The 22,908-nt window shown below is 37.5% G+C and overlaps 1 protein-coding gene across 18 annotated transcripts in view; it reads left to right on the plus strand.

Annotated features, from left to right (window-relative positions):
- Positions 1 to 22,908, plus strand: part of STK33 (serine/threonine kinase 33) — a 145,085-nt gene that overhangs the window by 65,901 nt on the left and 56,276 nt on the right. For 8 of the 18 annotated variants that reach the window (XM_070425362.1, XM_070425364.1, XM_070425351.1 and 5 more), the window contains 3 exons: positions 16,155 to 16,392; positions 17,500 to 17,613; positions 21,247 to 21,360. In XM_070425362.1, coding sequence (XP_070281463.1) covers positions 16,155 to 16,392; positions 17,500 to 17,613; positions 21,247 to 21,360 — 466 coding nt within the window. Of the gene's footprint in view, positions 1 to 15,989; positions 16,393 to 17,499; positions 17,614 to 21,246; positions 21,361 to 22,908 lie in introns of all 18 variants that reach the window. The other 10 variants (XM_070425358.1, XM_070425353.1, XM_070425357.1 and 7 more) reach the window with 3 other exon arrangements.

Raw genomic sequence — 22,908 nt, forward strand, 5'->3', positions numbered from 1 at the left:
GTCTGTTGTTGGTGTCTTGTTGTAGGTTGTTTGGAGTTGTCGCACTTGCACAGGTACGGCCCAAAAGGAAAGTTGCCTGGACACCTCTGAATTGGCTCCCAGTATTGAGCATGATCTTGAGGGGCAGAATGCCTCTTCTCCCAAGGCGTGACACATCTAGGTTGGAGCATTGTAACACACATTTATTTAGCTAACTGGTTTCCTGAAAAGTTGAGGATTTCTGGAAGTTCCTCACTTTCAGTATTCCTGGGAATATTTGGCATACAGGAAAAGATCTCTGACCATACTTATATTAATACATTTTATTAATGTAAAATTATTAATTTGATAAATGAAATTTGCAACGCCTCTCAAATTTACCATCAAATTCTTAATCTGATTGATCTATGGCTAATTGGATTAATAATTCTGAGTACACAGAAAACTACAGGACGTTGAAAAAAGAGATAGAGGAAGACATAAAGAGATGGAAGAACATACCATGTTCTTGGATTGGTAGAATCAACATCATTAAAATGTCCATACTACCCAAAGCAATCTATAAATTCAACGCACTTCCCATTAAAATACCAATGGTCTTCTTCAAAGATCTAGAACGAACTCTCCAAAAATTCATCTGGAATAAAAAAAGACCCCGAATAGCTTCAGCGATCCTGAGAAAGAACAAAGTAGGTGGGATCTCAATGCCAGATATCAAGCTGTATTACAAAGCCACTGTTCTCAAAACTGCCTGGTACTGGCACAAGAACAGACATATAGATCAGTGGAATAGAATAGAGAGTCCAGAAATTAGCCCGAACCAATATGCTCAATTAATTTTTGACAAAGGAGGCATGAACATACAATGGAGTCAAGATAGTCTCTTCAATAAATGGTGTTGGGAAAATTGGACAGATACATGCAAGAAAATGAAACTAGACCACCAACTTACACCATACACAAGAATAAACTCAAAATGGATAAAGGACTTAAATGTACGACAGGAAACCATAAAAATTCTAGAAGAATACAAAGGCAACAAAATCACAGACATATGCCAAAGCAATTTCTTCACTGATACAGCTCCTAGGGCATTGGAAACTAAAGAGAAACTGAACAAATGGGACTACATCAAAATAAAAAGCTTCTGCACAGCAAAAGAAACCATCAACAAAACAACAAGAAAACCCACTTCATGGGAAAACATATTTGCCAACGTCATATCTGATAAGGGCCTAATCTCCAAAATTTATAGGGAACTCATACAACTTAACAAAAAGAAGATAAACAATCCAATCAAAAAATGGGCAAAGGAGCTAAATAGACACCTCTCAAAAGAGGACATTCAGAAAGCCAAGAGACATATGAAAACATGCTCAAAGTCACTAATCATCCGAGAGATGCAAATCAAAACAACAATGAGGTACCATCTCACACCTGTCAGAATGGCCATCATCAACAAATCAACAAACGACAAGTGCTGGAGAGGATGTGGAGAAAAAGGAACACTCGTGCACTGCTGGTGGGAATGCAGACTGGTGCAGCCACTATGGAAGACAGTATGGAGTTTCCTCAAAAAATTGGAAATGGAACTCCCATTTGACCCTGTGATCCCACTTCTAGGAATATATCCCAAGGAACCAGAAACACCAATTAGAAAGGATATATGCACCCCTATGTTCATAGCAGCACAATTCACCATAGCTAAGATCTGGAAACAGCCTAAGTGCCCATCAGTAGATGAATGGATTAGAAAACTGTGGTACATCTACACGATAGAATACTATGCTGCTGTAAAAAAGAAGGAACTCATACCATTTGCAACAGCATGGATGGAACTGGAGAGCATTATGCTAAGTGAAACAAGCCAGTCAATGAAGGAAAAACACCACATGATCTCACTCATTCATGGATAATAAAGACCATTACAAACTTTTGAACAATAATAGATACAGAGGCAGAGCTGCCTCAAACTGATTGTCAAACCGCAGTGGGAAGGCCAGGGAGGGTTGGGGGACAGGAGGGAGGGGAGTAAGAGATCAACCGAAGGACTTGTATGCATCTATATAAGCATAACTAATGGACATAAGACACTGGGGGGTAAGGGAGGGCAGGGGTTTGTCAAGGGTGGGGGGGATAAAAAGGGCACTTATGAAATACCCTTTGTAATACTTTTAGCAAAAATAAAAAAAATAAATAAATTAAAAAAAATTCTGAGTACATATTTACTGTGTGTGTGTGTGTGTGTGTGTGTGAACATTTGTTCTACTCTCTTAGAAAATTTCAATTTTATAATACAGTATTTTCAGTGATGGTCACCATTTATACATTAGTCAGACCTTACTTATCTTATGACTAAAGTTTGTACCTAATAGGTGAAGTGATGGATGTGTTCATTAACTAGATGGGGAATTTTTTCACAATTCATATATATAAAATGATCACATTGTACACTTTGATTATCTTGTGATTTTATTTGTCAAGCAAAAGAAATCATCAACAAAATGAAAAGTGAACCCACTATCTGGGAGAACATATTTGCCAATGATACATCTGATAAGGGGTTTATTTCCAAAATATATAATGAACTTATACAACTCAACATCACAAAACCCACAAAAAATCCAACTTAAAAATGGGCAAAGGACCTAAATAGACAGTTCTCTAAAGAGGACATACAGATGACCAATAGACATATGAAAAAAAATGCTCAACGTCACTAATTGTCAGAGAGATGCAAATTAAAACCACAATGAGATATCACCTCCCACCTGCCAGAATGGCTACCATCAATAAATCAACAAAGAACAAGTGTTGTCAAGGATCTGAAGAAAAGGGAACCCTAGTGCATTCTTGATGGGAATGCAGACTGGTGCAGCCACTGTGGAAAGTAGTATGGAGTGTCTTCAAAAAATTAAAAATGGAACTACCTTTTGACCCAGCACTCCCACTTCTGGGAATATATCCTAAGAATTCTGAAGCACCAATCAGGAAGAATGTATGCACCCATGTGCTCATAGCAGTGCTATTTATAATAGCTAAGACCTGGAAATACCCTAAGTGCCCATCATTAGATGAGTGGATAAGAAAGGTGAGGTACATTTACACAGTGGAATACTATGCAGCCATAAAAATGAAGGAACTCTTACCTTTTGTGACAGCATGGATGGACTGGAGATGATTATGTTAAGTAAGATAGCCAGTCAGAGAAAGACAAATACCAAATGATCTCACTTAAATGTGGAATCTAATGAACAAAATAAACTGATGAACAAAATAGAACCAGAGGTATAGATACATGGAACAGACTGACAGCTGTCACAGGGGAGGGGAGTGTGTGTTTGTGTGTGTTGGGGGGGTGGAGGTGGGGTGGAACTGGACGAAAGAAGCTGAAGAGATTAGCCAAAGAACATATATGCATAACCCATAGACACAGACAACAGTGTGGTGATGGCCACAGGGAAGGGGAAGCGGGGCCTGCGTTGAGGTGGGCAAAGTGGGGGTGGGGATGGACATCTATAATAGTGTCAACAATAAAAATAAAATTAAATAATAAAACACTGTTGCATAGGAATATAATTATAGTTCAATAAAGCTAGAAAAAATTACTGAATACAATAATACTATTTTCTTTTAAGCATTCTGGTTGGAGCATAGCTAAGTGTTCATGCAATAGTCCTCTGAGTGGTTCACTTCTAGAATCTATTGGCAGTGTATTTTTTGTCTGTCTTAGCTACATATGGGCCCACTCTTCACCTGTATGCTCTGCTTTCATGAGTGGATAGGAAATCTTCTTTTTTCTTTTTCCTACAGTATTTTTTTTTCTATACTTTAGTTAGCTTTTTCTTTTCTACCAAGGGCCACTGCTCCTCGCACATCAGCCTTCCATTGTGTCCCTTCCGCCTCCTCACTATCACCCTGCCCCGTGGTAAATTCTAACAGTGTTGCTCTGCTATAGGTGAAACAGATTGGGTGAGATGAGTTTTGGGGCTGCCACTGTTTTCGCCTGGTTTGTGGTAGAAAAGCAGGATTTCTATTATGATTTTTTGAACTGTCTGCTGTGCCTCAGTGGATCATTAGAAGGAGTGATTCATCCTCATAGACTTTTAGGGCTAAAAGGAACCATCGGACATCCTAGTCTATGTTTAAAGACCTTCCATGGTTTCTTGCTAACTGACCTTCCAACCTTGCCTTATACACTTCTAGTGACTGAGTCTTTTATCTTCCACAGTTCTAACTTTTAGGAAGTCCTTTATATTAGACTAGAGGCCCAGTGCATGAAATCCTGCACAGGTGGGGTCCGGCTGGCCTGCCCTGATGGGGGCAGGCCAGGGGGGAGGGGACGTGGGAGGTTGGGGGTGCTGATCGGGGCCCCCGATCAGGCCGGTTGGCCACTGCAGTGCACGTCATAGTGACCTGTCGTTCCCGTCCTTCTGATTGTTCCGGTCGTTCCGTCATTCCAGTAGCTTGGCTTTTATATACATAGATTGAAGTTGGCATATACCCTCTCTTTGAATCACACAGAAGACTAATTCCTTGGGCCTAATTCCTCTTCAGATCTATGAAGAGAGCCCTTATACCCTTTGAGATATCCCTCCTCTATATGACCCCCTCCTTCCTTTGATAACTCTGCCTACACTCTGCCTAAGTGAGTCACGATCCTGGTTCTGTCCCACAAAACTAACATTCAGAAATTTTTATTGTGTGTCTATTACATACAATGATGGGTCAGTAGTGGCATAAAGGACCCTGGCTTCAGGGTGCATATTTTGTACAGGGAGAAAAGATGCTGGAAAACCACAGGAAAGAATCAGAGGATGCTGGGGTCCAAACCCAGCAGGTCCAGGGGTCCCCAAAGGTGTGGACGGAGTCCGCAAAGAAGGAATGACACGGAGACAGCCTTCAGTTGATCAGCAGCCTAGCCAGGATCTCTAGCCAAGTTCTGGTCAGGATCTCCAGCGAAGTTCTGGTTAGGATCTCCAGCCAGGTTCTGGTGCCATGTTCTCTCCCTAGGTTCTCCAGCCAGGTTCTCCAGCCAGGTTCGGTCACCAGGTTCTGTGTGTGTTCTCTTGCCATGCTCTTTCTAGGTTCTCCAGCCAAGATCTGTAGCCAGGTTCTGTCCAGGATCTTTTGCCATGTTTTCTTGCTAGGTTCTGTCTCTAGGTTCTGTGTCTAGGTTTTGTGTCTAGGTTCTGTCTCTAGGTTCTTCAGCCAGGTTCTCTTGCTAGGTTCTCTTTCTAGGTTCTATGTCCAGTTGTCTTGTTACATCTGTATTTATACCAGTTGATTTTAATCCTGTCAATTTCTATTCCAAAGGTTAGGGTGTTTCTTATCTCCATTCCAGGGAGTAAAGATTATGTAGCTTAAGCGTGATTGTTCTTAGTTAAAGTGATTAACTACCTGCCTGGCACTTAGTGAAGGGGTTTTATTCCCTCCCTAACTTCAGGGAAAAATTCCTACCTGGGGAAACAACCTTTCTTGGAGAGGTGACCTTGGTTAAAACACATAGCGCCAAGAAGGGGAGCAAACATATTAAGAACATTATGCCATATATGCCAGATCCCTTGAAACATATGCTGTGCAGATGTTTCTTCCCTGCAGCGACTGTGTCAAGCAGCAAGGATGGACCAGTTCCCAGCAAGAGAGAGGGTCTCCTGGTTTTATCCAGTCTCTTTAAGCCAGACTTTTTAAGTAAAATACCTGTTTTTGCCTTAAACTTTTGGTATGGGGAGCACATTTAATACTGTCCCTCCAGATTACAGCTTAATCAGTGAGGAATATTAGGCAAATTAGAATAGAAAGAAACACCGATAGCATGCATCAACTATGAAACATTTTTAAAAAAATTTATGAGATAATGTAAATTTTAAATATAGTATAAATCCTTTCATAAGACAATACAGACTCATTTCCCTAATCATGCCCTTTAAGGAAATAGGAAACAAGTGCTGGTCTCTTTTAAAATATAACACTATGTTATCTAAAACTCATTTGGCCCCTCTTTAGGCTCTGTACTACAGCATACTATGAAAACAAATAGTTGAATTGTTCTGCATAGTGTCAAGCAGTCCATAGTTTTTTTCTTTACTTGAATAGAACACAGTTTTTTACCAAATTGACTGAGTGTTTAGGTTCTTGTAGACACAGTCTTAGCAAAGAAAGCTAAAATATTGCTTTTGGGGAAGAAAATTGTAGCTAGTTATATCTTATAAAACCATTCTTGAGTTCATTTTCTTGAGGAAATTGCTTTAAGTGTATCTTCTAGAGCCAATAGGTAAGGGACCTTTTTATGCTTAAATCAAAGCTCAGAATTTTCATATCAGAGTTGTTCCATTGACTTGTCTTAGTTCAGAAAATAAAATGAAAACCTTTAGTCAAAGGGAAACTCGCTCACATGTTAGTTAAATACTGACATGATTTGAACTTATTTTATTTGTTTACATATTGTTTAATACCTACCCTGTCCAGTCTTTGGAGACACAAAGAAACACTATTATATTAGAAGCTTCTTTGGTTTTCTAATACATCCTTTTATATCTGAAGTCCTGTTTAAACATAATTCTGTGATTCTATAGAAGAGTTATTCATCTTTGTGTTTACATAAAGATATGTTAAGTTTGCAATACTTGATTAATTTTATGCCTCTAAAATATGAATGACATTAAATGGCCTCCTAGACAGTAGATTTATTTTAGTAACAAATATTTCATATCTATTCATAAATGAGAAAGAAAGAAATGTGAGTAAACATTTGCACTATTTTGATTTTAAAGCTAAAATAATTAGAATTCAGCCAGCCAAAAAGAAATTATATTTGAAATCTAAATCTTGTCAAGAAATTTTGCATGCAGCTCTTCTACCTATTGTTTTATTAGAGTTGCTGTGGTAAGAATGTAGAACATTACTTTGGCAAATGTAGTGGTTGGTAGGTTAGAGAGCAGAAGTGAAACTCCTCAGTGAGTAATAGGAACTCCTATGCATTTTGAATATAACTATAGGGCAATGGATAAATCAGAAACTGGAACAAGAAAGTACTCAGAAATCTGTCAGTGGTATTATGATAATATGATTTATTGAGAAATTGATAAAAATGTAAGGAAATGTATTCTGAACAGAGATAAGAAAAAGATAACTGGGTTTTGATTCACAAAAAAACCAATCTCAAAAATGGGAAATGTAGTATTTAAAGATTCTGTATACACACACACACACACACACACACACGAAGGCTATGGTAAGCATGCTTTTAGGAGTACTGTTTATAATGAACTCAGCTACACTTTAAATAAACCTTTGCATTATGAACCCTGCCTTCAGTTTCTTATAAAAAGTACTGTAAAGTCAGTATTCTCAATGCATAAAACGATGCCTCACACATCTGACATGGGACTTTTCCTACACCTGCAGAGAGAAAGCACTATTTTTCCTCAACAGAAAGGTTGTTACTTGCAGATCTACTCCACTACTCTGAGTCACTGATGGTTACAGGCTTTATACTTAACCTGAAATGCAAAACATTTTCTTTCAAGGCCTGGAGTTAAAGTATTTTCATTTTGCATTGGGTATACAGATATGTTCTGAGTGTTTTTGTCTTGCTACATATACTTGAAAAACAAAGTCAAACATTTCTAAGAAGGGTGTGTGTGTGTGTGTGTGTTTAGTGGCATCAGTTTTATTCTTTTCCCCCTCTATCTGTATGGAAGGTACTTTGTAGACACCTTTTCCAGTGCTCACCATTATGAGTTTTAATCACAGCAGGATAATTTTTTCACATCACTTTGATAAAAGATTATACTTATTGGGCTGACTTGTCTATTATTTCTATCTAATAATCTTAGAGTATGCTGTATACATGGGCTAAATACGAGTACAGCATTTAGGATTTTTGCATCTATTCACAGATGAGATTGGTCTATTAAGAACTCCTTTTCCTCTTTTGAGATTACTGCTATGGACAGATTTAGTTTATTCCAATGGAATGGAATGAACTAGGTGGCTTTTCATTGCTCTGAACCAATTTATATAGGAATCATCTGTTCCCTAAAAGTATGAAAGAACTCTTGGAGAGAACTCCTGAGTGGAATGATTAGTGCTATGAATAAAAATAAAGCAATGTAAGGAGACAGGGAGTGGGGCCTGTTGTTTCAGATGATGTGGTTAGAAAAGGTCTCTTAAACGAGCAGAAACCACCATGAACAAGGGAGCTAGCCATGCAAATATCTGAAGAAAGTGCATCCTAGGCAGAGGAAGCAAAAGGGCCAATCCATGAAGAGGACACATGCTTGGCATGTTTGAGGAACAGCAAGGTCACTAGTGTATCTAGAGCAAGTGGGAGAATGGTAAGATATGAAGTCTGAGAAGTAAGATATGAAGTCAATAAAACCTACATTTCATTGTCATTTCTGTTCATCTTAAATTTTATTCCTTAAATCTTTTTTTCTGTTTTTAATAAAGTTTTAAAAATATACACTTTCTTTGAAGTACAGCTTTGTTTGCATTCTGTAAGGTTCATGGCCATAAGTCATGTCACCATCCCTAAGCTACCAGGGAGGTGCACACAAACAGATTTTAATAAGCACATTGCTGCCCCAGACAACATCAGAATTCTGTTAGTAAGGAAGGATCGGAGAATAAATACTGGATAAACTAGTAGTAATATCATAAAGTCTGATGGACCTGGGAGATTTTCTTCCAGATTCACATGCTATACAGATTGTTACCGAGCAGTGTGAAGTGGAAAGATACCCAATTTCTTTTATGAAACTATCCAGAATCTTGTATAAAAATCTGATAAAGAGGGCTGAAAAGAAAAATTACAGACCAGTTTAACTTATGAATATAACTATGAAAACTCAAAATACAAGCATGTCAATTTTTCAGCACATTAAAAGAATAATCCATAATGATCATGTAGGGTTCGTACTATAAATTCAAGAATGTCTTAATATTAGGAAAGCTTTGAAACACTAGAACATATAAAAAGATTCAATAAGAAAAAATATGATAATCACAATAGATAAGAATTTTTAAAAGTCAGCACTCGTTTTTGATTAGAAAAGCAGTCTTAGACAATAAAACTAGAAAGGTATTTAATGAAATAAAGACATTAATTTCTTATTTAGGTCAAGTTTATTCCAGTTCAAAGGACAAAGGTATAGTCAAAATATACCCAGCCTTTTATTCTACTGCTGTGATTAAAGCTCATGATGATGAGCATTGGAAAAGGTATATAGGTCAAGACTTCTGGACAAGAAGTAAACTCTGTGCTTGCTTTCTTCCATGACCACATCAAAATTACAACTAAATTATAGATTAACTATCATTGAGTATCACCTGAAGACTAACTGAACAGTATTACTATAACTAAAGATGTAAAAATGCAGTCATGTTGAGACTGGTAGGAGGAGTGGTGATACAGAATGGGCAGGCACCACACCCACAGTGTGGAGTTTAAGAATATGGAGGGATATCTTGGCTCCAGAGATACCTCTTGAGGAGTGAGGGGCCCAGCCTCATATTTGGCTCCCCAACCAGGGGCATCAGTGCCTGGAACAGGAGTCCCCATAATCTGGCTGTGAAAACCAGTGAGGATTGTGTCCCAGGGAGATATTTTGATCAGAATGGTATAAAACTAGAAATTAATTATAAGAAGAAAACTAAAAAAATCCACAAACACATGGAGGCTAAATAATGACCCCAAATCTATGGGACACAGTCAAGTAGTTTGAAGAGGGAAATTCATAGCAATACATGTCTACTTCAAGAAATGACAGAAGTCTCAAAAAAATCAATCTAACCTTATACCTAAAGGAACCAGGAAAAGAGGAACAAACAAAGCCTAAAGTGAATAGAAGGAAGAAAAAGAAAGATCAGAGCAGAAGTTAATGAAATACAGTCTAAAAGATACAATGGAAAAGATCAATGAAACCGAGAGTTGGTTCTTTGAAAAGTTAAAACAAAATTGCTAAACCTTTAGCCAGACTCATCAAGAAAATAAGAGAGAGGGCCCAAATTTTAAAAAATCAGAAGTGACAACCAACACTACAGAAATACAAAGGATTATAAGAAAATACTATGAACCATTATATGTCAACAAATTGGACAACTTGGAAGAAATGGATAAATTTCGAGAAATATATAAGCTCCCAAGTCTGAACCAGGAAGAAATAGAAAATCTGAACAGACTGATAACTACTAACAAAGTTGAATCAGTAATCAAAAAACTCCTAACAGCCCTAGCCAGTTTTATTCAGTGGTTAGAGCATTGGTCCACAGATTGAAGGGTTGTGGGTTCGATTCAGGTCAAGGGCACATACCTCTGTTGCAGGCTCAATTCTCCACCTGGTCTGGGCGAGTGCAAGAGGTAACTAATCGATGTGTCTCTCTCACATTGATGTCTCTCTCTCTGTCTCTACCCCTCCCTTCCACTCTCTCTAAAGATCAATGGAAAAAATATTCTCTGGTGAGGATTAACCAAAACTAAAAAATAAATAAGTAAAATTCATTTATAGAAAAAAACTCCTAACAAATAAAAGCTGTGGATCAGATGGCTTCACAGGATAATTCTATCAACATTCAAAGAAGAATTAATACCTATTTTTTAATCAAACTATTCCAAAAATATTGAAGAGGAATGAAGGCTCCCAAACTCATTTTACAAGGCCAGTATTACCTTAATACTAAAACCAAGGACCCTACAAAAAAAAAAAAAGAGAGAAAGAGACAGAATTATGGTTCATTACCCCTGATGAAGCTTGATACAAAATCCTCAACAAAATATTAGCAAACTGAATCCAGTAATATGTTAAAAGTATCATATGCTATAATCAAGTGAGATTTATTCCTGGGATACAAAGTTGATCTGCAAATCAATTAATGTAATACACTACATAAACAAAGTAAGGCTAAAAATCATAAGATAATTTTAATAGTTGCAGAAAAAGCTTTTGACAAAATCCAACATCCATTTATAATAAACTGTCAGCAAAGTGGGAATAGAGGAAACATACCTCAATGTAATAAAAGTCATATATGACAAACCCACAGCTAACATTGTACTCAGTGGTGAAAAGTTAAAAGCTTTTCCTTATGATCAAGAACAAGACAAGGCAAGGATGTCCACTTTCATTACTTGTATTCAATATAATCTTGGATGTCCTAGCTGCAACAATCAGACAAGAAAAAGAAATAAAGACATTAAAGTTGGAAAGGAAGAAATCAAACTGTCATTATTTACAGATGACAAGATACTATATATAGAGAACCCTAAGATTCCCCACAAAAAACGATTAGAACTAATAAATGAATACGGTAAAGTAGCAGGATACAAAATTTATATTCAGAAATCATTTCCATTTTCAGAAATCATTTTCCATTATATGCCAACTAGAGGCCCAGTGTACAAATTCGTGCACCAGTGGGGTCCCTCAGCCTGGCCTGTGGGATTGGGCCAAAACCGGCTCTCCAACATCCCCTGAGGGGTCCCGGATTTCAAGAGGGCACAGGCCAGGCCGAGGGACCCCACGGGTGCACAATAGGGACCGGGGAGGGATGCAGGAGTTTGGCCAGCCAGGGAGGGACCGCAGGAGGGCTCCAGGGCATGTCTGGCCCATCTCACTCAGTCTGAATCAACTGGACCCCAGAAGCAAGCTAACCTACTGGTCGGAGCGTCTGCCTCTTGGTGGTTAGTGAATGTTATAGCATATGGTTGAGCGTCCTTAGCATATCATTAGCATATTACTCTTTGATTGGTTGAACAGATGACTGGACGAGCAGGCACTTAGCATATTAAGCTTTTATTATCTTCTATAAAATCATTCGGTCTATTTGTATATAATAAAACCCTAATATACAAATAGACCGAATGATGAAACAATCAACCAGTCGCTATGACATGTGCTCACCACCAGGGGGCACGCATAGAACATGGCAGGCATCAGCAGCAGGTACCAGAGCAGGTAGTGATCGCTGTCATCGGGGTAAGCCTCTGGTGGTTACTGAAAATTCTGTGCTCTCGCATGCCATGGTCCCACCCGGCACTCGCACCTGCTGCCAGTGCTGGCCTTACTTGCAACCACTGTTGGCACCAGAGCCGCCACTCACACCCGCTACTGGCACCCAGCACCGGCCCCGATCAATTGCTCAGAGCCATCAGTGGGTGTGAGCAGCAGCTGCCGGTCCCAATTGCCCCTCAGTTCTTCTCCACTTCCCCCTGATCCTGAGGGGCAATCAGGGCAGCAGCTGCCACTTGCACCCACTGCTGGCACTGGCCCCAATTGCTTCGTACCATCAGCGGGTGCAAACAGGGCCAGCACCATCAGCAAGTGGGAGCAGTGGCATTGGGAGTGGGGCTGCCAGCAGACAGGAGACAGGGGGCCATGGTGGGAGGGACTGGGTGGGGGTGTGGAGGATGGGCCAAGACCCGCCCCTGTGCCCACTGAAGCCTCAGGGCCCACAGTTCCTTTCAAGGTGCATGAATTCATGCACTGGGCCCCTAGTATAGGATAATGAGCTATCAGAAACAGAAATTAAGCAAATGATCCCATTTACAATTACATAAAAAAAACAAAATACCTAGGAATAAATTTAAGCAAGAAGGTAAAAGGCCTGTATTCAGAAAACTGTAAGACATTGAGGAAAGAAACTGAAGAAGATAACAAGTAAAAAGGGTTTTATACCATTGCTGTTGGATAGGAAGAATAAACATTGTTAAAATGCCCATAAGCAGTCTACATTTTCAGTGCAACCCTATCAAAATACCAATGATATTTCTCACAGAACTAGAAAAAGTAATCCAAAAGCATATATGGAAACACAAAAAACCCCTAGGTAGCCCAAACAATCTTCAGAAAGAACAGAGTTGGAGGTATCACACTACCTCTATACTACAAGTAACTGTGGTAATCAAAACAGCATGGTACTGGCATAAGAATAGACATATAGCCGAAACCGGTTTGGCTCAGTGGATAGAGCGTCGGCCTGCGGACTGAAAGGTCCCAGGTTCGATTCCGGTCAAGGGCATGTAGCTGGGTTGCGGACACATCCCCAGTGGGAGATGTGCAGGAGGCAGCTGATCGATGTTTCTCTCTCATCGATGTTTCTAACTCTCTATCCCTCTCCCTTCCTCTCTGTAAGAAATCAATAAAAAATATATATATTTTAAAAAAAGAATAGACATATGGATCAATGGAACAGAATAGAGAGTCCAGAAATAAACCCATGCCCATATGGTCAATCTATGACAAAAGAGGCAAGAATATACCATGAGGTAAAGATAGTTTCTTCTATGTGGTACATATGTACAATGCAATATTACTCAGCCATAGAAAGAAGGAAATCTTGCCATTTGCAACAACATGGATGAACCTAGAGGATATTATTCTAAATGAAAAAGTCAGACAAGAAGGCAGATACCATATGACTTCATTTATATGTGGAATCTAAAAAAAACCACCAAAATAAACAAAAAACTCATAGATGCAGAGAACATTTTGATGGTTGTCAGATGGGAGAAGGATTGGGAGATGGGTGAAAAAGGTTAAAGGGATTTAAGGAGTATAGATTGCCAGTAATAAAAATAGTCACAGAGATGTAAAAAGTACAGCATAGGGAATCTATATACTAGTACAGTGGTCGGCAAACTCATTAGTCAACAGAGCCAAATATCAACAGTACAATGATTAAAATTTCTTTTGAGAGCCCAATTTTTTAAACTTAAACTATATAGGTAGGTACATTGTTATTAACTTAATTAGGGTACTCCTAAGGCTTAGGAAGAGCCACACTCAAGGAGCCAAAGAGCCGCATGTGGCTCACGAGCCGCAGTTTGCCAACCACGGTGCTAGTATATTCTATATATATAAAAGCCAAGCGATTGGAATGGCCAGTCACTATGACACACACTGTGGCAGCCATCCGGCCTGATTGGGGCCCTGATCCCCCTGCCTCAACCTCCCATGGCTCCTCTTCCTGGCCAGTCGGCCATAATCGGCTCCGGCCCCAATCAACCCCACCTGTGCACGAATTCATATACTGGGCCTCTAGTATAGTCAATAATATTGTAATAACTATGTATGGTCATATGAGTACTAGACTTATTAGGATGAGCACTCCATAAGGTATGTAAATGTCTAATCATAATGTACACCTGACACCAAAATAATATTGTATGTCAAGTGTAATTGAAAAATAAATAAATAAAAAGCTTTGTTATATGCAATGTGCTGTCTAAATGTGAGTTATAATTTTGATTTCATGCTCTTTGGAATAAATTTCAACTTTAAATAACAAGCAATTATTTTGAAGTCCCAATAGCTTTGATAAATACTCAGCTTTACAGTTTTCAGTGAGTTTTCCAAAGGTGGCATAATAATGTGGGGTTCGTCTTGCCCATGAGCGCAATTTCATTTTCTTCATGTTGATATTACCTGTCTAAAGGGTACTTTTTATACACCTTTTCTTTCTTTCTTTCTTTTTTGTCAACCAGGATTAGAATCTTTATATTTTCTCAGTAAAGTAATATCAACATGAAGAAAATGATATTACTTTACTGAGAAAATATAAAGATTCTAATCCTGGTTGACAAAAAAGAAGAAAAGAAAGAAAAGGTGTATAAAAAGTACCCTTCAGACAGGTAGCGGGGGAAAAGAATGCAAATGATGCCAGTAAACAGACATACACATGCTCCTCTTACAAATGCTTGACCTTGTTTTTCGATAGAAACCTGTGACTACAAAGTACAGAGTGGGGCACAAGTAGGTTTCCAGTTGTGAGTACGCAAAACACACTTTATTCTTGTATTATTATTTATTAACTATTGTATTATTTTTTATGTTAACAACTGTAGACCTACTTTTGCCCAACCCTGTAAACTTTTAAATAATATCTGAAATAGTATGGCACAAGACTATAATAATGTATTCCCAGTTACTTCTGGAAATTTCTCTTACATGTACCACAGAACACATTCCTCCCTCCTTCCTTAGCTTAGATCTTTTCAACTTGGCACCGTATTACTGCCAATAGCTTTAGTTAGGTTGATTGCTGGGCATACATATTATGCAGTCAGGGAAAACAGCACCCATTATTTCCTATTTTCGCTATTTAAATATAAAAATGAGGATACTTCTAATATTGCCTTTGAACTTTTAGAATTAGATTGTTTTATAAAATCAAATTGTCTACTTATTTGTGATGTGTATAATATGTATTTTCTCTAATAATTATTAGACCAAGGTTTAAATTTTGAAATCATGGTAATGTATGTTTTATACCAGTATTTTAAGCCTTTTTTTAAACCAAAGTTATATTAAGAAATACATTCTATAATGTGACCAGGTATACACATACACACACAAACATCATATGTATATATATAATAAAGTTTTTTACAAAACTTACCAAGAATCTATGTAAAATACTCTGATGTTATCTATTTTATTTCATTTAAAAACTTTATATCAACTCACCCAATTGACTTCCTTAGACTATGCTTTTCAGCAGTTTCATGGTTCTTTTGATGGTAAAACAAGCAAAATTTCTAGAGTTCAAGAATTCAATTTTGAAAGATGAGAATCCATTGCTTTTTAGAAATATGTCCTAATTTTGTTGTAAATATTAACTTTTCATTTATAGGCAGTATGTTTGGTTTTAGAAAAAAAAATTTTGGTTAATCCTCACCAGAAGATATTTTTCCATTGATCTTTTAGAATGGAAGAGAGAGGGAAAGACAGAGAGAAACATCTATGTGAGAGAAACACATCAGTTGGTTTCCTCCTGCACGAGCCCCGGTCAGGGCAGGGAGGAGGCTAGAACCAAGGTACATGGTGCCCTTGACCACAATCAAATCTGGGACCCTTTGGTCCATAGGCCGGCGCTCTGTCCACTGAGCCAGACCGGCGAGGGCTAGGTAGGATGCTTTTGGTGCTAGTTGCTAGTTTTTCCTCTCACTTCTAGGAGGGTGATAGGATAAGAAAGAATTTTCTAAATGGTGATTTCTTTTCTTTCTGCAGCTCTCATGTGTGAATATAAGTTTAGTGCATCATTAACATAAGGACCTCACCAATTGGAACTTACAAACTTTGCCATCAGCTTACCTATTTTTTTTTTTTTTTTTTGGTCTGGTTCTTTCTGTCAAAGAGTGGAAGCATCTTTCTTTCAAGTTGCTTTTGTTGCAGAGTTCAGAAAATGGCTGATAGTGGCTTTGGGAAAAAAACCGCCAAGCGTCCCAACTGTTCATCTGCTTCTCAGAAAGATGCACCTTGTGTCAGTTCCAGTAAAACAAGGCTTATTCCAGTGTTAGTGGCGTCGGAAACGTCAGGTACATCAAGCCTTGGTGAAGCAGACTCTTCAATTCCACTGGAGAGAAAAAAAGAACAACGAATTATTAAATATAAGGCCTTTGCAAAAGATGTGGTAAATATCAAAGATTCTGTTTCTGAACACAAGTCAAAATCTCATTCTCTAATCCCATCCCTGGCTTCATTCATGGGCCCTTGTCAGCTAATTCACTGCCTTCTGAACTATTAGAGACATTACTTTTTTACATAAGGGGTGAGCAAAGTTGGTTAATACTTTCTTTTATGATATTTCCAACACTGCCCATATTAATTATTTCCCAGGATTATGAATAATTCAGAATGTTGTTCCAGTTTCTCTTTAAAAGTGGCTTACATAGAAATAAATTGGTTTTCAAGTTGAATTAAATCTGAATTTGGGGATTTTTTAAATGCAGAATTACATTTATAGTTGTAGTTAGATATAGGGTAGTTATTATTTAAGACAATTTCTGGTTATTTAGATGGAATCTCAAATATACTCCCCAAAATCAATTTGCATTATTTACAACAGTCTGTGCCTGCCCATTTGGACTGGTTTGGGTGTACTCACCTTTTTAGAGAAGAGGCAGTGTGCAAGGCTTCACTTGATGTAGCACAGCTTCGGAGACAGAAAGCAGTGCATTTAAGAAAAGTTAGGTTCTCAGCCCTCAAAGTTGTACCTTTTTCAAATTCTCCCCTTAAACTGTTCTTTCCTGATTTGTATTCCAGTATAATTATTGCCATATAGGTGTCTCTGAGTTAGTTGTTACTGAGTGAGTTGTTACTGTGTTATTTTTATTCAAAGCATATTTTGTGACTGTCTGGCCAATAATTTTTTTATGCATAACCTACTTGAGATGATATGTTTTGAAACAAGAATGATTGAGAATGCTGTGAAGTTGCCTTCTCATGATTTCAAAGAATCATCGAGTAAGTTATGATTTATCTGCTATGCAGGTTATAATGTACACTAGCTTGGATTTAGGAGATTAGATTGAGTGACTTCTCAAGGTCTCTTTTAGCCCAATGAGCCAAAACATTGTATAGGGCTTTGAATTTGAAAAAGACAGTGAATTATATTGTATGCAATAAATATCATGGCACACACTGAAGATTTGTCATATAATCTAAATTAGGATTCTTAATTTTCTCAACAAGTGTGTTATATCTTAATTACTTTTTTTAAATTCCTTTTTGGGCTAAGCCCTCAAAATCCTCAAATATAGAGAAAAAGGCATCTCAACAACAATGGGGTCGGGGCAACGTTTCCGAAGTAAAAGTTCCTCACGTCAGGCTGGACGACGGAGCTGCTATTCAGGTATTTAGAAATATAATGAAGTGACCAGGGAATTTCAGGTTTCTTCCGTCAATGGTTAATGGCAAAGAATGATTTAAAAATAAGTCTCCAAGGAAGGGAAGGAAAGGAAAGGGGAAATTTACCATTTTCAAGGATGTCCAAGTCGTTACTTCAGAAAATGCAGACGATTCCATTCATAGAGGACCAAATGGAGGTGTTTTATTAGATAAAATGCGAACATTTTGGCCTTCAGGTCTTGCCTGTTGCTGAGGGCAATTGTGGAGGCTTGGTGTAGATCTCTTTAAAATGCAGAGAGAGCCCAGATGACTTGAGGTGGTTTGGCTGTTCACTTCCTTGGGGCCATTTTCTGTGGCCTCAGGTTGGATGAATACCAATATTGTCTTCCTAGGATTCTAATTAGAACATACAAATATGAATTAAATATTAGTACCATTTTAGAAATTAAATGTTATTTTAACATCAGTTTAAAGGAACTTCAGCAAGAACAACTACAAGAAGAATTTTGCAATAATGTTAACTTTAAAAAATGTTTTAAGAGATATTTGGCAATATACTCAAAGTGATCAGAAAAACTTCCTGAGAAATTCTGATTTGAAAAGTTTAAATCTTCCCTTTTAAAGAATTTTAAAAACCTATAAATTTACTGAGTTTTAAATTTAGTCATAAGAGCTTTCATAAAATCAAAATGTGTTTGTTGTGAAAAATTAGGAAACCATAGATAGAAAAATGAAAAAAAAAATAAAAATCATGAGCCAGAGATAATCAGTTTTAACATTTACTACCTCTACTTTATTTTTTATGCATGTATAAGTCATCCTATTTTTTTCTTTTCAGTTTTGTTTTAAATTATGAAATATTCCAAGTATGTACATATTTTTGACAAATAACCTTAACTGGTACAGTTGAAGTTTCTCTTCCTCTATTTAAGGGATAGGCTCACTTTGAAGATTCTAAATATTTTGGTAGAGTATAAAAAAGGAAGTTACAATAATCCAAAATTCTACTTCCCAGTGTTAAGTGCTCGATATTTAAATGAACATCTTCCCAGACATTAATGTGAGACACCCCCCCATACACCCATTCTCTCAACATTTTCAGAATGTGATAGCAGCATGCATGTTTTCACATCCCACACTATATCATGGACTTGCTCTATGTCAATAAAAATCTATCTATATTACTATTTTAGTAGCATCCTCTTAAAATTAGTACAAACGAAGTCATTTTCTTATTTTTAGCACTATGTAATGATATCAAAATAGGTAGTTGAAGAAAAAGATTAATTTATATTAAAAAAAAAAACACACAGTTGGGCATTTGGGCTATTTCTCTATCCAGTCCTCATTTTAAAAAGTCTTACTTAAACAACATTAATATTCTGCGTCTAAGTTGTGGTTCTATATATTTAGAAAGAAAATGAGAGTTTAGTTTTTAAAGGTTAAGAAAAATTAGGGAAATAGTTATAGAGTTGCGATTATTTTGTTCTGTGGAGAAAAAAGTATAAATGACCATTTAAATTTAGATTTAACTAATTTTACATAACATGTAGTTGGGAGTGGCACATAAATATAGTAAAAGTAAAATATTTTATTTTAATCATCTTAGTTTTCCGACTTTAATTCTCACTGTAGTGAGGGAGGGAGGAGAGCCAAAGTAATTATAAGACCTCAGAAAGCAGTGTCTTGGGGACAGGATGTGCCCGAGTCTGGGAGTCTCTGTGTGTAATATTCATGACCATAAATCTGGAGGTCCTTCCAGGGTTCAGCTTCGCATACCCAGTCTATCGTTTCTCTCAAACATGTATATGTAGGAGGATTCTGACTGGCTGGCTTGCTGACTGGATTTGCTGATTCATTCACTTATCAATTCACTAATTCATTCCATGTTTGCCATCCCTTTGTAATGCCTTCCTTGCCTTGCTTGGATTATTGGGGGGGGAAAAAAGTCTTTTTTTGCCTTTGTTCCCTCACATGCCAATCTCAGAAGCCACCTCTTTGATAATGTTTATTTTATTCTCCCAGTGTTTTAGCTCTAGTCTTTGGCCCCAACATCATTTTATATTTTTGTTTTAACTTAAGACTTTCTGACTTAAGAATAATCTTGTCTCTTGAGGAGATTACAAATTCTGAGAAAAGAGGAATTATGTTTTATTCAACTTTGTAGCCCCCAAAGTGTATATATCACGAGGAAATACCTAGGGAAAGTCTAACATGTTGAAACTGAGTATTTCCTTCTTTCTTCCCTTTTCTTCCCTTCCCTCCTCTCTCTTCTTTTCTCTCCCTCCCCATCTTTCTCTCTTTCCCTTTCCTTCTCTCTCTCTCTTTTCTTCCTCCCTTCCCCTTCCCTCCCTTCCCCTCCCCTTCCCTCCCTCTCTCCCTCTCTCCCTCCCTTCTTCCCTCCCTCCCTCTCTCCTTCCCTTCTTCCCTCCTTTCCTTCCTTCCCTCTGTCCTCCCCACCCCATGCACTAAAATGAATATATTACCTACAAGGTTTCAGGTTAAACTTTTTAAAAGATACAAAAGGAACAACTTCTTAAATAGCTTCTAGACCATCTTGGAGAAAATTGAGTGAAAATGTAAGCAAGAGAGTAATAATAGTGTTTAAGGGTCAATGTGTACAAGCACCACAGTGCAGTTAGGGAAGCCCTTCAAGAAAGATAAATAATTAGTTGGGTATTGAATCTTCTTTTACTAAAGAAAGGAAAGTAAGCAGTAGGAAATATGAAGCCTAGCAACTAATTGACCTGTGATGGTGAAGGTGAAAGTGATCACACAGAGAGAGTAGCAGTTCTAGGGCAGACTTCGGCTGGCTGACCCAGCAGAGGTGTCGCCCAGTGGCATTACCTCAGCTGTTCAGAAACTCGCAAGGTCCAGAAATTATTGTTGGTTTGGATGCGGGAGACTGACTCCTCCAACCAAATTCACAAGAAATGAAAGCGTAAACAAGTGGCCTGGTGTCAGCAAGACCAGTACATCCTGTGTGTGTAGCGGAAGTTGAATGATAAGCGGAAGGATTCTAGGCCTGGATAGTGTAACTACAGATGGCTTTTACTTTCTCCTCAGTGCTGATTTATATCAAGATTTCTGTCACATATTGCTTGTTCTAAAACAAAAGGAATAAAACAACAAAAGAGATTCTTAATAGACATAATGAAGATAAAGAAAAAGTGTTACTTGATAAACAAGAAAGCAATTGTTCAATGGTTAATATGTGTTAATTTTATGGTATAGCTCTCAGAGTTTTGGGATAATTTTGGGGATGAATGTATTTTATATACACATATATATGTGTGTATGTCTGTATTAATATTTCATTCCTTTTTCTTACAAATTTATTTTATTATCATAGTTTGTAAGAGATTAATTTTTATGCTTTTGAGGTTTTGCACCTTTCTCCATTAGGATTTTTATGGTTTTCCTCCAAAGGACATTTAATAAAATCCATCAAAGCTTATTTTTGTTTAATTAAGATGTGTCTATTAATATTGAAGCAAATATATGATGTCTTCAATTTGATTTCACCCTAGAGCAGAATCGCTCTTCCCTTGGGTAGATATCTGTCAGTATTAGTGTTTATTTTTTAATACCCAATGAATGGCAGGGAGAGACAAAAGAACTCTTATTTTTTATCCAGGAAATATACACATTTGGAAGAATATTGGGAAAAGGGAGCTTTGGAGTGGTCATTGAAGCTATAAACAAGGAAACAGGAACTAAGTGGGCAATTAAAAAAGTGAACAAAGAAAAGGTAAGGCTTGTTATCAGCATCATACTGAGGGCAGTGCCGGGTGGGGTGGGTGGGCAGTATCGTTTTTTACACTAACACACCTGCCTCTGACCTTGTGGGCCGGGGTCAGGGCTGGTCCCTGGGGTCTGTGGGCATTTCTCTAGCCTTCTGGGAAACGACCAGTTCTTAAACTCAGGTAGACAAGTGTATCTGGAAAAAGCAAATGAAAGGCTAACTAACATAACCCATATAACCAAATAGAGCTAAAGGTTACCAGAGTGATTGGAGGTAAGGTCTGATTGTAGGGCTACTGCCTGGAGATGCCTTAGCCAGACCTGAGTCCTGGGACTCTCTCCTGATGTGATTCTGCACTACTTTTCTCCTGTTCTCCCCTTTCCTTTGATTTCCAAAGTCCTCATTGTTAGTTTACTCATCATCCTACCTGCTCTTTTCATTTGAATCGCTTTCTCCCCACCTATCTACTATATTATTTACTTACATCCACTGTATTCCTCACTGGATTTCTCCTGTGCGGGAGAATGACTAGGCTTCTCTTTAAGGGAGAATCTAAGTCCTCAGGTTTTATACCTGTTCATTTTATCAACTTCAAAAAAATTTCTATGCTTGGGGAAAAATTATGTATATTTTTCCTTAGATTTCTTTTTTTCTTTAAAGCAACTGTCATGTGTGTTGCAATTATTCTCACTTGTCTTTTATTTTATTTTATTTTACTTTATTATTTTAAAATCAATTTTTAGAGAGAGAGGACTGGAGAGGGAGAGAGAAAGAGAAACATCAATGATGAGAGAGAATCATTGATTGGCTGCCTCCTGCACACCCCACACTGGGTTTGAGCCTGCAACCTGGACATGTGCCCTGATTTGGAATCCAATAGGCAACCCTTCAGTGCAAGGGAAGACCAACTGAACCCCACCTACCAGAGCTTTTCCTTAGATTTCTGATGATAAATATTACAATTATGAAATGAGATAATAGGTTTTTTATGTATTCCTTAAAACAAATGATAGCAAATTACATAGCATTTCTCCTTAAAGATTAATAAAGTACATGGTCAGTTAATACAGCAGAAAATTTTAACGACTCTGAAAATAAGAAATATTTTCAATTGCATAAACTTATACATCTGTTTGTGAATGAAGCTCTTTGTGTGTTTTTTAAACACTATGGGACAAACAGGCACAATGACAAACTCATAGTAGCTACTATTTGTGAGTGTAAACTACATTGAACATTTTTAGTTATCATTGTGGTGAGTTATATTTTAGAATTTTAAGATACTTGAATATCTATTAATTGGTTCTATTTTTTTCTGAAAATACAACAAAATCATAAAGAAGAGCATGTCACACATGACTTTGGAGTAAAATGAAAAATTACAGGACTAAGGCCCGACTGACTTAGAACCTCCAGTTGTAAAAACCAGTATCTCTAATAAACACAAGTGAGAATCTTCATTTTCCAAAGCAAAGAACAAGCAAATACAAGCTCAAAAGAAGGAAGTTTCCAGATTAAATGTCATGGTTTATACACAACACTCAGTAAATCTCC

Source organism: Myotis yumanensis, unplaced genomic scaffold, assembly GCF_028538775.1.
Source record: "Myotis yumanensis isolate MYYU_CA2020_CCGP unplaced genomic scaffold, mMyoYum1.0.hap1 SCAF_10, whole genome shotgun sequence".
NCBI lineage: Eukaryota > Metazoa > Chordata > Mammalia > Chiroptera > Vespertilionidae > Myotis > Myotis yumanensis.